The sequence below is a fragment of the Halichoeres trimaculatus genome, unplaced genomic scaffold, assembly GCF_033239565.1.
Source record: "Halichoeres trimaculatus isolate MK-OKI-2021-1 unplaced genomic scaffold, fHalTri1.1 fHalTri1_scaffold_14, whole genome shotgun sequence".
NCBI classification, from domain to species: Eukaryota; Metazoa; Chordata; class Actinopteri; order Labriformes; family Labridae; genus Halichoeres; species Halichoeres trimaculatus.
This window is the reverse complement of record NW_027437192.1, coordinates 24,879,544-24,892,173: the sequence shown is the minus strand read 5'-3', so window position 1 is coordinate 24,892,173 and position 12,630 is coordinate 24,879,544. Positions and strand designations below refer to the sequence as shown.

At 39.6% G+C, this 12,630-nt stretch overlaps 2 protein-coding genes across 2 annotated transcripts; both read left to right on the top strand.

Annotated features, from left to right (window-relative positions):
* Positions 1-1,935: 1,935 nt before the first annotated feature.
* On the top strand, positions 1,936-5,255 carry LOC141803339 (tissue alpha-L-fucosidase-like). Its single transcript, XM_074687304.1, has 7 exons — positions 1,936-2,249; positions 2,397-2,531; positions 2,651-2,894; positions 3,091-3,291; positions 3,375-3,565; positions 4,934-5,033; positions 5,118-5,255. The coding sequence occupies exons 1-7, from the start codon at positions 1,936-1,938 to the stop codon at positions 5,253-5,255; spliced, it is 1,323 nt and encodes a 440-aa protein (XP_074543405.1).
* A 2,364-nt stretch (positions 5,256-7,619) lies between these two features.
* Positions 7,620-12,068, top strand: LOC141802949 (tissue alpha-L-fucosidase-like). The gene is made up of 8 exons (XM_074686778.1): positions 7,620-8,214; positions 8,307-8,441; positions 9,109-9,246; positions 9,361-9,466; positions 10,346-10,546; positions 10,719-10,909; positions 11,321-11,420; positions 11,556-12,068. Exons 1-8 carry the CDS (start codon positions 7,874-7,876, stop codon positions 11,688-11,690), a joined length of 1,347 nt encoding a protein of 448 aa, XP_074542879.1. The 5' UTR covers positions 7,620-7,873; the 3' UTR covers positions 11,691-12,068.
* Positions 12,069-12,630: the final 562 nt, after the last annotated feature.

Sequence of the window (12,630 nt, the reverse complement as noted above, 5' to 3'; positions counted from 1 at the left end):
ACTCCCCCTGTTTTTGAACCAGGCTGTAAATAGGTTAATTTCTGCTGTAAAAAATGGCTTCTATTGGTTTGGTGTGTATGTGATTTCCAGTACTTCTGGAGCCAGCCTCAAGTGGAGACTCAAGAAACAGCAGAGTTTAGCACTTGCGCATTGTCTCATATTTTTACACGGGAGGTTGCTGCTTGGTTCAGAGCAAAAGCTCTTTGTATAAGCACTTGGTGTTGGTGAATGATAGATGGTGGCATCCACTGGAAGAAGTTACCCCCTTTCCTACTGTCCTGAATACATCAAACAAATAACAACATTCAGCCCTATCAGCTTATTCAGCATCTTGCAAGAGCTTTGCCATTTGGTTTGAATTTTGAATCAAATACAGGATCCGCAAAATATTTAAGGGAAATAGATGATATGAAAGAACCCAGTATAATCTGGATCAATAAGGCTTGGTAAAGGATCTAACCAGAATGTCTGATCAAATTCTGGACCAAACCCATCAGTACGTGGGGTTAGGGATTAGACTGAAACTCTTTTCTTTAAGCTCTTTCTGAATTTTTAAAATAGACTTTCTTTCTGCTAAGGTGTATGACATAAAAGTACCTCTAATATAACACTTGACAGATTCTCATAAAACTGAGGTGTTCATGTATGAGTGCTGTTAACTATAAGAAAAAAAAAAAAACTTTTGTAAACTGAGAGTTGTTCATTAAGTGAGTATTTAAAGACAGTGTCTATAAGCAGGAGGGCAACAGTTTACGTTAACTGGACAGTTATCAAAGAGGACTTCAGTTAAAGCTTTCTCCTGAAAATAAAAATAGTCAATACTTGAAAGTTATTGGTGGGGTCTGGAGAGGACAGGTGTCACGTCCTTTAGGATTCAGAAATGTCCAAGCATCAAAAAGCTTCAAATTTTCACAAAAATCAGGTAGCTGGTACTTTTCTGAGATCTCTAGTTTTAGAGGGCAACTGGTCGATGTTGGGGTCTACTGTACAGTTAAAAGCTGCTCCTCGAACCACAAATGGACAGGGGATCCTACACAGTGGCTGCATTGACACAACTTATTACAATGTATTACAATACCTCCTCATTTTGAACCTCTTTGTTTGACTTCAAATGTAAGAACACAGTGTAAAAGTATCACCACTCCACAGCTGCAGCTCTTTAAAGAAGAACCAAAACTTTGCCTGCCCAGTTTCTAAGTAGTTTGATGTGTTCAACTGAGAGTAACTCTTTCAGATGCAAACGAGCATGTATCCTGTGAAACCTGTATATAGGAGAAAGTGAGACATGTATGAAAAAGAAAGAGGTGTTAGGATTAACAACAACCACATCTTCTCCCCTCTTCCCCACCTCTGAGCCTCCCAATAGGTGCAGCACAAAGATTAAGTCAATGATACTAAAAAGATTCAATCCCTAAAAGTAAGACAAGACGAAACAAAATTAAAAGAGCACGATCAGATTTTTAAAAACAATTAAAAATCCCTCTATACTTCCACCTCTGGGATACAATAAATAAATAGACGTGTCATGGTAAAAGTGGCAAAATAGAAATATAAAAGAGTAAATGAATGTACATATAAAAAGGATACAGCAAGTAAAGTAAAATCAATGGAAGGAAAAACCTTCTTCTACAACTCATGATAATTATAATGCAATGATAGTAACGTCTTGCTTATATCAAAAGTCAATCCAAATTAGGTTTCTGCCTCTGTGTGAAGAAATGGAGGGATACTGACAAGAGTGGGCGTCACCTTTGTTTGCCCCGCCCACTTGTGTCAAAATAAACAGGTTTGCTCTTACAGACAGGTAGAGGTGATACAACCCCAATGGCCTAAAGAGCTCCTCAACACAGCACTGTGCTCTTATCAACAAGTAAAATGTCTTATCCGACTCTGTCTTGGAGTGTTGTAGCTTTTGTTGCTTTGCTTTCACTTCCCATGTGTGAACCTGGGAGTTCAGCTCGATACACAGCAGACTGGACCAGTCTGGACAGCAGACCCCTGCCCCCATGGTTCGACGACGCAAAGATTGGAATTTTCATCCACTGGGGGGTCTTCTCTGTTCCTGGTTATGGAAGGATTAGTGAGTGGTTGTGGGCCTGGTGGAAGGTCACTAAGCGTCCAGATATTGTTAATTTCATGAAGAAGAACTACCCTCCTGGTTTTGATTACCCAGACTTCGGGCCTCAGTTTCGTGCAGAATTCTTCAACCCGAGTGACTGGGCTGACATATTTGCAGCCTCAGGAGCCAGGTAAGATCACAGTCTGTGAGCCCCGCAGAGCAGAGCCATAACCATGTGCACAGACCTGTTGTGTTGGATAATGTTGAAACTCAAGCTCAGTTACTTAAACAGCATTGTTAAACAACAGCTATGTCTACTATGCTTTTTTTTTTAAAGGTATGTGGTTTTCACAGCCAAGCACCATGAAGGATTCACTAACTGGCCCTCTCCAACCTCCTGGAACTGGAACTCAGTGGATGTGGGTCCCCACAGAGACCTGGTGGGAGAGCTGGCTGTGGCAATTCAGAAAAGGTGAGGCCTTCAGTAGAGGGATCCAGCATCCCCATCACTTCCCTGTGATATGGATACATAAAGAATATATTTTATTCCTTAATGAGTAGAGTTGTAAAACCATTTTTCTCCTCCATCAGGTCCTTACATTGGGGTCTCTACCATTCTTTCTATGAATGGTTCCATCCCCTTTACTTGGCAGATAAAGCCTCAGGGTTCAAGACTAAGAATTTTGTTACGCAGAAGGCTCTTCCTGAGCTTTATGACCTCGTGACGAAGTACAAACCAGAACTGATCTGGTCTGATGGAGACTGGGAAGCACCTGACACCTACTGGAACTCCACCCAGTTTTTAGCCTGGCTCTACAACGACAGCCCTGTGAAGGTAAAAAATTATGACACAGCAGGGTTTTCAAGAATAGTTAGTGTAGTTACCAGGTTTTATGAGAATAAAGCAGGTCATATCATTTTGTGATACTGTGTTTTATATCTGTGAACTCAAAGTTCAATCACTTGTAGGACTTTGAATGGAATATTTCACTACATAGTTTTTCTGTGGATAATAACGTGTGTTTCCTCAGGATGTGGTGGTCGTCAATGACAGGTGGGGTAAAGGCTGTTACTGCAAACATGGTGGCTACTACAACTGTGCAGACAAGTACACTCCAGGTAAACTACCTGACCATAAATGGGAGAAATGTCAGTCCATGGACACACACTCCTGGGGCTACAGAAGAAACATGAGGCTGAGTGAAGTCATGAGTCTACCATCCATCATAAAGGTGAGAGGTCAAAGAACAATGCAGACTGTCATGTGTGTTTCCACTTTGGCATGACTTGTAATTTCTGACTCTGTTTTCTTCAGGACATGGTGTATGTGGTGGCACTGGGAGGTAACTACCTGCTGAACATTGGGCCCATGTCAGATGGCATGATTGCCCCGGTGTTTGAGGAGCGGCTGAGGGGACTTGGAGGTTGGTTGAAGGTCAATGGGGAGGCCATCTATGGCACCAAACCCTGGAGGGTGCAGACGGAGGGCAGCAGTGTTAATCTTTGGTGAGACTTTGATTTTGATGAGTTCTGTGATTTGATTTTATGATATTGTCTCTTGAAAAAAAGGCATAATAGAGAATAGCAGCTCTTTAACAGTAGTACAGTCCAGAGCTGTTCGAATGTGCATGCTCAGGAAGAAATAGTAGAAGCGTAAGACCTGTTTGAGTGCACTCTATGCATACTTGGGTGAATACATCTGATTATACTCACTTTTTTACAGTTATACAGTTCTATAGTTTCATTTATTAGATGCTTTTTTCCAAAGCGACATACAACTCAAGCAAGAATTTACACAGAAGGAGAACCTAGTCAGTGTGACAACAGTGAAGTTAGCCATTAAGTGAAGATTTTTTTTCTAAGACAGTGTAGAATTATCTAGTCAACAAACCACAATTAATTGCTGCAACAATATACTTCAACCTTGACCAACATTCAGTAATTAGTGCTGAAAATTCACTAAGAGCTGGGTCTAAGATCTTCTGACTTATTCTACCCCTGAGGACAAAGAGGAGAAGGGTCAGCTTAAGTGCCCAAGTGTTTCCTGAACAGATGAGTTTTCAGACATCTATTTAGGGTAGAAAGAGACTCTGTGAATCGTATAGTGTTAGGTAATTCATTCCACCATTTGGGCACAACAGAGAAGAAGAGTCTGGCTAGAGATTTGGAGCCACGCTGGGCTGGGAGCATCAGGCGTCTTTCACAAGCAGAGCGTAGTGGACGAGAAGGAGTGTAAACCTGGAAGAGGGACCCCAGGTAGACAGGAGCTGTTCTTGTCAATGTTTTGTAAGCCAGAAGAAGAGCTCTGAACTTGATTCAAGCTGCTACTAGAAGCCAGTGAAGAGAGATTAACAGCAGGGTGACATGTGCTGTTTTGGGCCGGTTAAAGACCAGACGTGCTGCTGCATTCTGGGTAATCTGCAAAAGTTTAAATGTACAGGCAGGGAGAGCTGCAGCAGTCAACGTGCATGTTTTGCTATTGCTATTTCCAAACAAATCAGTTTGAGACAGTCCCAGAATAGATGAAATTATTGTCTCCATTAGGCCCCACTGTGTCAAATTCATCCAACTTGTATTCTTGTATTTTCTTGTGGTCAAGTGTCTTAAAATACCTGGATTAAAATAAGGTCATTAACATTTTAATGTATTCTTATCTGGGGTCTCTCCTCAAAGGAAGCAGGTTAAAAACATAGTCAAGAAGAGAAATGGTGCAAGTCTTGTGCCAGTTTGTATCTTTGTTCAACCATGTTTCTAATAGAGAGGAAAGAAAGAAAAAAGTTACTGCTAGCATGTTTAATACAACTCAAGCTGTACATGTTTGAAAAGAAAGTGAAGTCTTGACTTGACCCTTGCCTCTGTGTGCTCTACCCAAAGGTACACCACCAAAAACAGCACCGTTTACGCCATTATCCTCGGTTGGCCGTCTTTACAAATATTTGATCTCTCAACACCAAAGACATCCGAGGAAACCAAGGTAAGCAGTCATCTGTGCCTAAAAGTTTCCATTAGGCTATCTGTTACCACTACAAATGTCTAAAACCCTTTTCTACACCCACAGGTGACTCTGCTGGACTATCCTGACACACCACTGAAATGGGCACCATTGTCTGAAACAGTAGGACTCACAATTGTAATGCCTCCAATGCCTGTTTCACCAGGAAATGCTTGGACTCTGAAACTAGAGGGGGTGGCCTAATGCATGAGGGTCCTAACATAAACAAAAAAAGGTTGATTTTAGGTCAAGAGACTATTCAAACACCCATTTTGGAGTGTGTGTGATGCTGAAATTTGGGTCCAAAGACAGGATCTGGGTGTCAGGGTCAAATATAACTTGTGCTTAACTGTGAATTTCTCTTCAGCGCCACCAACAGTATGTCTTTGATACCTGTTAGTGATGATTCTGGCTATACTGACAAAGTAGTGTTCAGATATTGTGGATATTGAGAGGGACATGGAAACCCTCTATTCATTTGTAATAAACATTGTGCTGTTCTGAGAAAAAAAAAAAACACAAAAAAGGATTTATGTGATGACTTGTTCTGCCTTATATTCAGTTTCCCTGAGGTTAACATTTATGACCTGATATTGTGGTGTATATTTCTAAATGGTTACTGTTGATCAACATGAAGTGAATTTTATGATGTGACTTTGCTTGTGGACACATGAGTCAGGTAAGATATCAGTACATCTTTGGTGAATTAATGATGAAGTCAGGATGAGCACCTGGTCTTTACACTGGCAATAAAAAACCCTTAAATTATAGACTTATACTTTAAAGCAGAGTTAACCTCAGGAAGCTGGAAAATAATACTATAGGCATACATACAGTATAAAGTACAGTTTACAGTACATACACTATAAACACTTAAACACACTAATGAGGTCCCTGGAAAATGTGAAGGAACGTATGAGTGTTAAACACACAACATTTGAACCGTTGTCTCGGTTCAGTCTTGCTACACCTTGTACCGTCCTGTTCTTGCTTACCTTTTTTCCCCCCCAAAACAACAGCATGTATTGCACATTAAAACATATCTTTTCAACATTTTGTTGTTTATTTTGCATATTCATAGGAGTGCCCTTTATCTAAATCACAAGCTGTCCAAGAAGAGGCTTTCCCAGAGGTACAGGAACAACTTTATGAAGACACATCACAGGGCTGTGTTTTTAATTTGTTCTAAAGGACATACAGAGGGAGTTCTTCCTTACTTTTTGAGGCATAAGCAGAGAACACCAAGCATCACATTTTCTGTACAGCTCATAAACTGAGAAGGTAGCCTATTTTGTATTACTGTTGTATTTAATTCTCAGACTATGAGTCTTATAACTATACTATATAATCAAGAAAATACATCAAAGTAAGCATATCATTTAGAAACACTACATTAAACTGGTCATAAACGTAAAAAGAAGTAGGAAGGCTTGGTCAAACTGCCATTTAGGCCATCAGCCATATTTAACATGGCAACACCACTTTTCAGAGACCATGGTGTCATTTGAGAGTGATCTGATAGGAGGAAACATGTATTTATTAAGAAATAGTTGTCTCAAATTGACATTTCTACATCATTTCTACAAATATCTACAAATAAGAAGTTATTTACATAGCAAGCTGGAAAAAATGTCTACATTTTGCAACCTTTGAAGATTCATATGGCCAATAATTGTAATAAGAATCTAAGAATGTCATGAGCCACATATACAAAATTTTGGTAAATCAAAAAAAGAAAAATAACAATTAATATTAAGGTGAAATGGAAAGAAGATTTGCAAATCCAAATAACAGAAAAGTAATGGGAAGAAATGTGTATTGGAGTATGAAATGAAAAGATCACTCACAATATAAGGGACATGGAAAATGTTTTTCAAAAGGTGGTTTGTGAAAGAAATTGGCAGTGAACAAATTTTATACAAAAATCAAATGGAATAAACAATAGATTTAGTCATAGTCCTTGCTCGAAATATTTCAGATGAAATTAAAATAGAATTTTGTATATAAGTATGTTTATTTCCTCCTCAATGTTGTTTTTTTTTGTGGAAGCCATGTATAAACATATATTTGTATATATAGTTTTTCTTTTTTGGTTGTTGTTGTTATTATTATTATTATTATTATTATTATTATTATTATTATTATTATTATTATTATTATTATTATTATCATCATTATCATTATTATTATTATTATTATTATTATTATTATTATTATTATTATTATTATTATTATTATTATTATTATTATTATTTTTATTATAGAGCTAGATTTGATGAATTTTGAGCTTTGATTTTGATTGAAAAAATTAAGTATAAAAAAATTGGCATTGCTTTGCATCGTAACAGGCACCTAGATTTTTATTTATTTATTTAGTGATTATTTGTATGGTTGGGTGGGAAGCTGTTTAAAGTCTGTTAAAGTTAAACGATGCTCCATCATGCATGATTGAACAACACTTTATCAGAGAATGGAGATGGTGGCACAAGCCTGACACCTCCAATAACGTCGTCTGACTGTTTTGTTGACACAAGTCGCTCCGATGCACTAGGTGGCGACATCCAGCACCATCAACAAAAAACAAGCAGAAAAAGAAAATCGTTAGCCACGGGACGCCTCATGATGACATTCACATGATTGAAAATCTTTCATCCGAGGAGTTTCCAGAGTGAATTTGACTGTCTAACAGTTTCGAGCAGGAGAATAATTTGACTTTATGGTCTCTAAAAGACTTCACTTCACATTCCTGCTCCACCGAAATTACTTTTAGCACCCGACTTTGCACACCTACGTAGAGGTAAACAGGAACTTAACTTGTTATTATGTTTGCGGTAGTATTCATCGTGGTTGCTTTCGTTTCTCAAACGGCAGCTCGGTACTCTGCGGACTGGAAGAGTTTGGACTCACGGCCGCTGCCTTCATGGTACGACCAGGCTAGGGTTGGGATTTTTGTGCACTGGGGTGTGTATTCTGTCCCCGGGTTTGGGAGCGAGTGGTTCTGGTGGCACTGGCAGGGACAGCGGCCCCCGGACCCCAGGTATGTCAACTTCATGTCGAAGAACTACCCTCCAGGGTTCAGCTACCCGGAGTTTGCTCCACAGTTTCACGCTCAGTTCTTCAACCCGAGGGAGTGGGCTGACATTTTCAAGGCGTCTGGTGCCAAGTGAGTGTGTTTAATTCTGCTTACAGTTAACACAGATGAGCTGCTCACTGATAACTCACTCAAACTCATGCTTATTCACAATGCCTTTACAGATATGTCGTCCTGACTGCCAAACATCATGAAGGGTTTACTAACTGGGGCTCCTCAGACTCCTGGAACTGGAATTCAGTGGACACTGGTCCTCACAGGGACCTGGTGGGAGAGCTGGGAGAGGCCGTGCGCAACAGGTCAGCCATTCAATATCATCAGTGTTTTATGACAGTCAGTGAATTACTTTACCTGTTCATGTGACTTTATATGACAAAATCACTCTTCGGGTACTCTTTGTGAAAGAAACTGCCTGTACTTCAATACTGTAAACCAAACAGTATGAGAGGAGAAGACTTATTTAGATTATATTAATACAGAGGTCAAAAACACCAGAGTTTACATCATATGTGGTCACGTTTTACAATGTGTGAGCCTGCCTGCAGACCCATGATCCATGGGATGTGGAACTGTGGCATGTGCCCAGTTAACTGAGCCACAGAAGTAGCACGGTCTAGTATTGAGCGTCACAGAACAAGGTACAATGTGAAGAAGCGGGAGGTCCAAACTTAGAAACGAATCATATACTGTTAGGAAAGCTGCATTACGTACTCAAGTGGAATAAAGTGTGGTTTGCTTTTGATGAGTTTGTGTCGTATTAACATTCCTTAACATGGTACAGTATTTGTAAATCTTGTAGCCTGTTAGGAAACATGCTGCCCATGTATCACTCAAATCTGATTTATCATCAATAATTAGTGTCTAAGAAAGTGTGGACCAAGTATGCCCCAAGTGCTGGAGTAAAGAGTGTTAAGTGGTGTTTTTGGTGCTGCTGTCCATTTACAACCTGTTACCCTCCTTGTTAAGATCAATGCACTATGGACTCTACAACTCCCTGTATGAGTGGTTCCACCCTCTGTATCTGAAGGACAAGAGAAATGGATTCAAAACCCAGGAGTTTGTGATGCACAAGCTACTCCCAGAGCTTTACAACATGGTTGTCAGGTCTGTCCCACTTTAATTTCCCCATCAGATGATTCCAATAAAAATGTTGACTGCTTTTTTTTGGAAGGGTGCGTGTCAAGAAGAACTCATATAAATGTTTTTGTTGTTCTGCAGGTATAAACCTGAACTGATCTGGTCTGACGGTGACTGGGAAGCACCTGACACCTACTGGAACTCCACTGTGTTTCTCGCCTGGCTCTACAATGACAGTCCTGTTAAAGTGAGTTTAAAGTTAGTGAGGAAGTAACACAAATCAGTCTTTACTCTGACCACCAACCAAACCAAGGGCAGACCAAGTCCCCAGTTAAGTGAAATAATAAATTAAAGCTGAAGCAGACTGGAGGTCAACAAAGGATGAAAACTAAACAAAAGAAATGATCACATTTGAAAACTTAATTTCCTCAATAAGAAACATCAAAAAAAAATCTGAAGACACTTAATTGTTGACACAGGGCAAAATGTGATTAAATGATCACACTTGATCTTTTCACTTTTAACAAAGAGATTGTTTGGATGCAAAGTTGAACAACTGCCTGAAGATGATCATCAGCTCCACTGAGGGAGGTTGGTTCTGTGTATCTATCAGATTTGTTTTTAGCCTTTGAGCCAAAAGGACTCAGATATTCTTTAAGGCTGAACAAAACCCCCAGTGTGAAGCAGCCTTTTGTTACTGTAATCCACTCAGCTCAACCAGCCTTTCCCAGAATCTGGGGACAGCATGAAATGTTCATTTTTTTAGAGCCAAATCAAGAACTGGTATTTGCTGCAGCTCTCTTATGAACTTAAGTCATTTTATAAATCATTGTCTTTTTTGCCATGTGTTGTTTATTTTAGGTTTGAGTAATTGAATTGTACTTTTAACTGTAACTTTTGATAGAGTTGAATGAACTTACTTGTTCATATACTTTGATTTTTAAGTCTGTTCATATTTCTGTATTTCTGTTCATTCAGATGGTTTTTAATTATGCTTCATCCCTTTCTGGTTAATTGTATTTCCAGTCAATCCTATCATTAGTGTTTAAACAGTGCCTCATACATCATGAATGTCATTGACTTTGCATGTTTGCATGGACTCACCTGTTGCTCCTTTCTGTTTTAGGATAGAGTTGTGACCAACGACAGATGGGGAGCCGGCTGTGCCTGCAAACATGGAGGTTACTATAACTGTGAGGACAAATTCACCCCTGGCCAGGTGCCCAAACACAAATGGGAGAAGTGCACCTCTGTGGACACTCTCTCCTGGGGTTACCGTAAGAACATGAGGCTGAGTGAGCTGATGGACCTGCCCAGCATTGTTAAGGTAGAGACATGTGAAAGTGTAAACTGCATCACAATAACTCGTATGTATTATTTATGTTTTCTTTTTTGTAAACAGTTGTGTTATATCTGTAGCTTTGCTAATTTCTCAGTTTCAGTCTGCCTGTAAAAAGATTAATAATTCTTTACACGCTGTCCTCCTGTGCGTGTTCCAGGATCTGGCCCGCACTGTCTCCTATGGAGGTAACTACCTCCTAAACGTGGGTCCCACACCCGACGGGATGATCCCTGCTGTGTTTGAGGAGCGGCTCAGGGGGCTCGGAGCGTGGCTTAAGGTCAACGGCGAGGCTATCTACGCCTCCAAACCTTGGAGGGTGCAGAATGAGAACACTACAGTAACAATCTGGTAAGAAGCAGAGTGTGAATGAATTATACACACCAGTGTGGGATGAGATTATCTCTGTCATTTATATTTCAGATACATTTCAAAGCACTGTTATCTGAAGAACAGTAAGGGATAGTGCTTTCATATTCACTTTGAACTTTGCTTTTCAGCTGATGTTGTAGATCTGGAGCTACTAGAGTTAGCTCATGCTAAGCTTGTGATAATGTTTGTGTGGTTCATCAGGGATTTTTTAGTAGATTCTGTTATATTGTTTATTGGTAAATGCAAATATTTGACAGACAGCACGACACATAGAGATTATGATGCATGAAGTGTTGGTGGTTGTGGTAGTGATGCGTATTTCAATCTTTCAGGTCTCTGATGTCCTTGAATTATGTTCAGTGACTCAGCTCTCTTCTCTGTTTTTTGCAGGTATACATCTAAAGGAAGCTCAGTTTACGCCATCATGACCAACAAACCTCCAAAAGCCTCAGTGCAACTATTTTTACCAGTAACATCAGCGACCACAACGGTAAATATGCTGAGACTGTTTTTTATTAGTTTTATTTTTTACGCTAAAGCTTTGATTTAAAGAAGAGGGATTTTCCTCAACAAGTTTAATCTTAAGATCCATTCCAAATCATTTGATCATTTGTCTCTTCTCCAGGTGACCTTGTTGGGGAATCCAAAACCCTTACCCTGGTCTCCAGTCAGCCCAAACGCTGGTTTAACTGTCCTCCTGCCTGAACTGGCTGACTCCCCTGGTCAAGCCTGGACTCTCAAATTGGACAATATCCAGTGAGCCTTAAACTCCTTAAACATTCAGCTTTTACTATGTTAAATATTTAGAATGTGTTCATCTCAGGATTTTATTCCCTGATCCTTTTTTTATTTATGCCTATAGCTGAAGGTGAGACGTATGCACTTTGATTGAAGGGCCAGCACACGCTTAATGAATTAGCACTTTTTACTGGAATGAAAGAATCGAAAGTCTGTTCAATGATTCATTTTTAGCTCTGATGACTGAGGGTTCAACATTTCACTGACTCATAGTTGTGTTTTAATGGTTTTTACAAAGATGATTGCATTTTCATGTGTTTTGTTTGAAATGAGAAATTAACATACAAAGCACCATTTATTTTTTTACTGAATGCTTTTTAAATGATTTAATAAAAGATGATTGGCTTTAACTGATAGCTTGAGCCATTTTTTACAGTGCATCATTGATCCCGGAATTTTTTACTTTTTAAGGTTCTTTGCCTCCTTTTTATTTTTAGAAACTTCTCACTGTCCTTTGGATTCCATTATTCATTCACCTCCTTTACTTACAGATGTCAGCCTCTTTACTTATGACCTTTAGCTTCAACCTGCCTCTTTAACCCTGAGGCTGCTGCATGCTTTCAAAGCTCAGCAGGACACTTAATTTTTAGCCACAGCTCTCTAAATCAGTTCTTTCCCACAGTCACCCTGCAAGGATAAAAATACTCCCTCAGTGTTAGCCAGAGTTGAGGCCTGACTAGTAGGAGGATACTCAGGGGAATCATGCTTTTGACTCAGACTGCCTCTCTTTTAGCCTGCTGTGGATTTGCATTGCAAATTCCTCCAGGCAGAGGGAAAATGGAAATCCTCTTTGAAGAATCTGTCTCTTTGACCTCTGCTTTGCATTTTTGATGAATGCTACACAGGTGGGGACGTCTGCACTGCACTACCAAGTCTTTTATTGTCGTATTCTGTCCTAAATG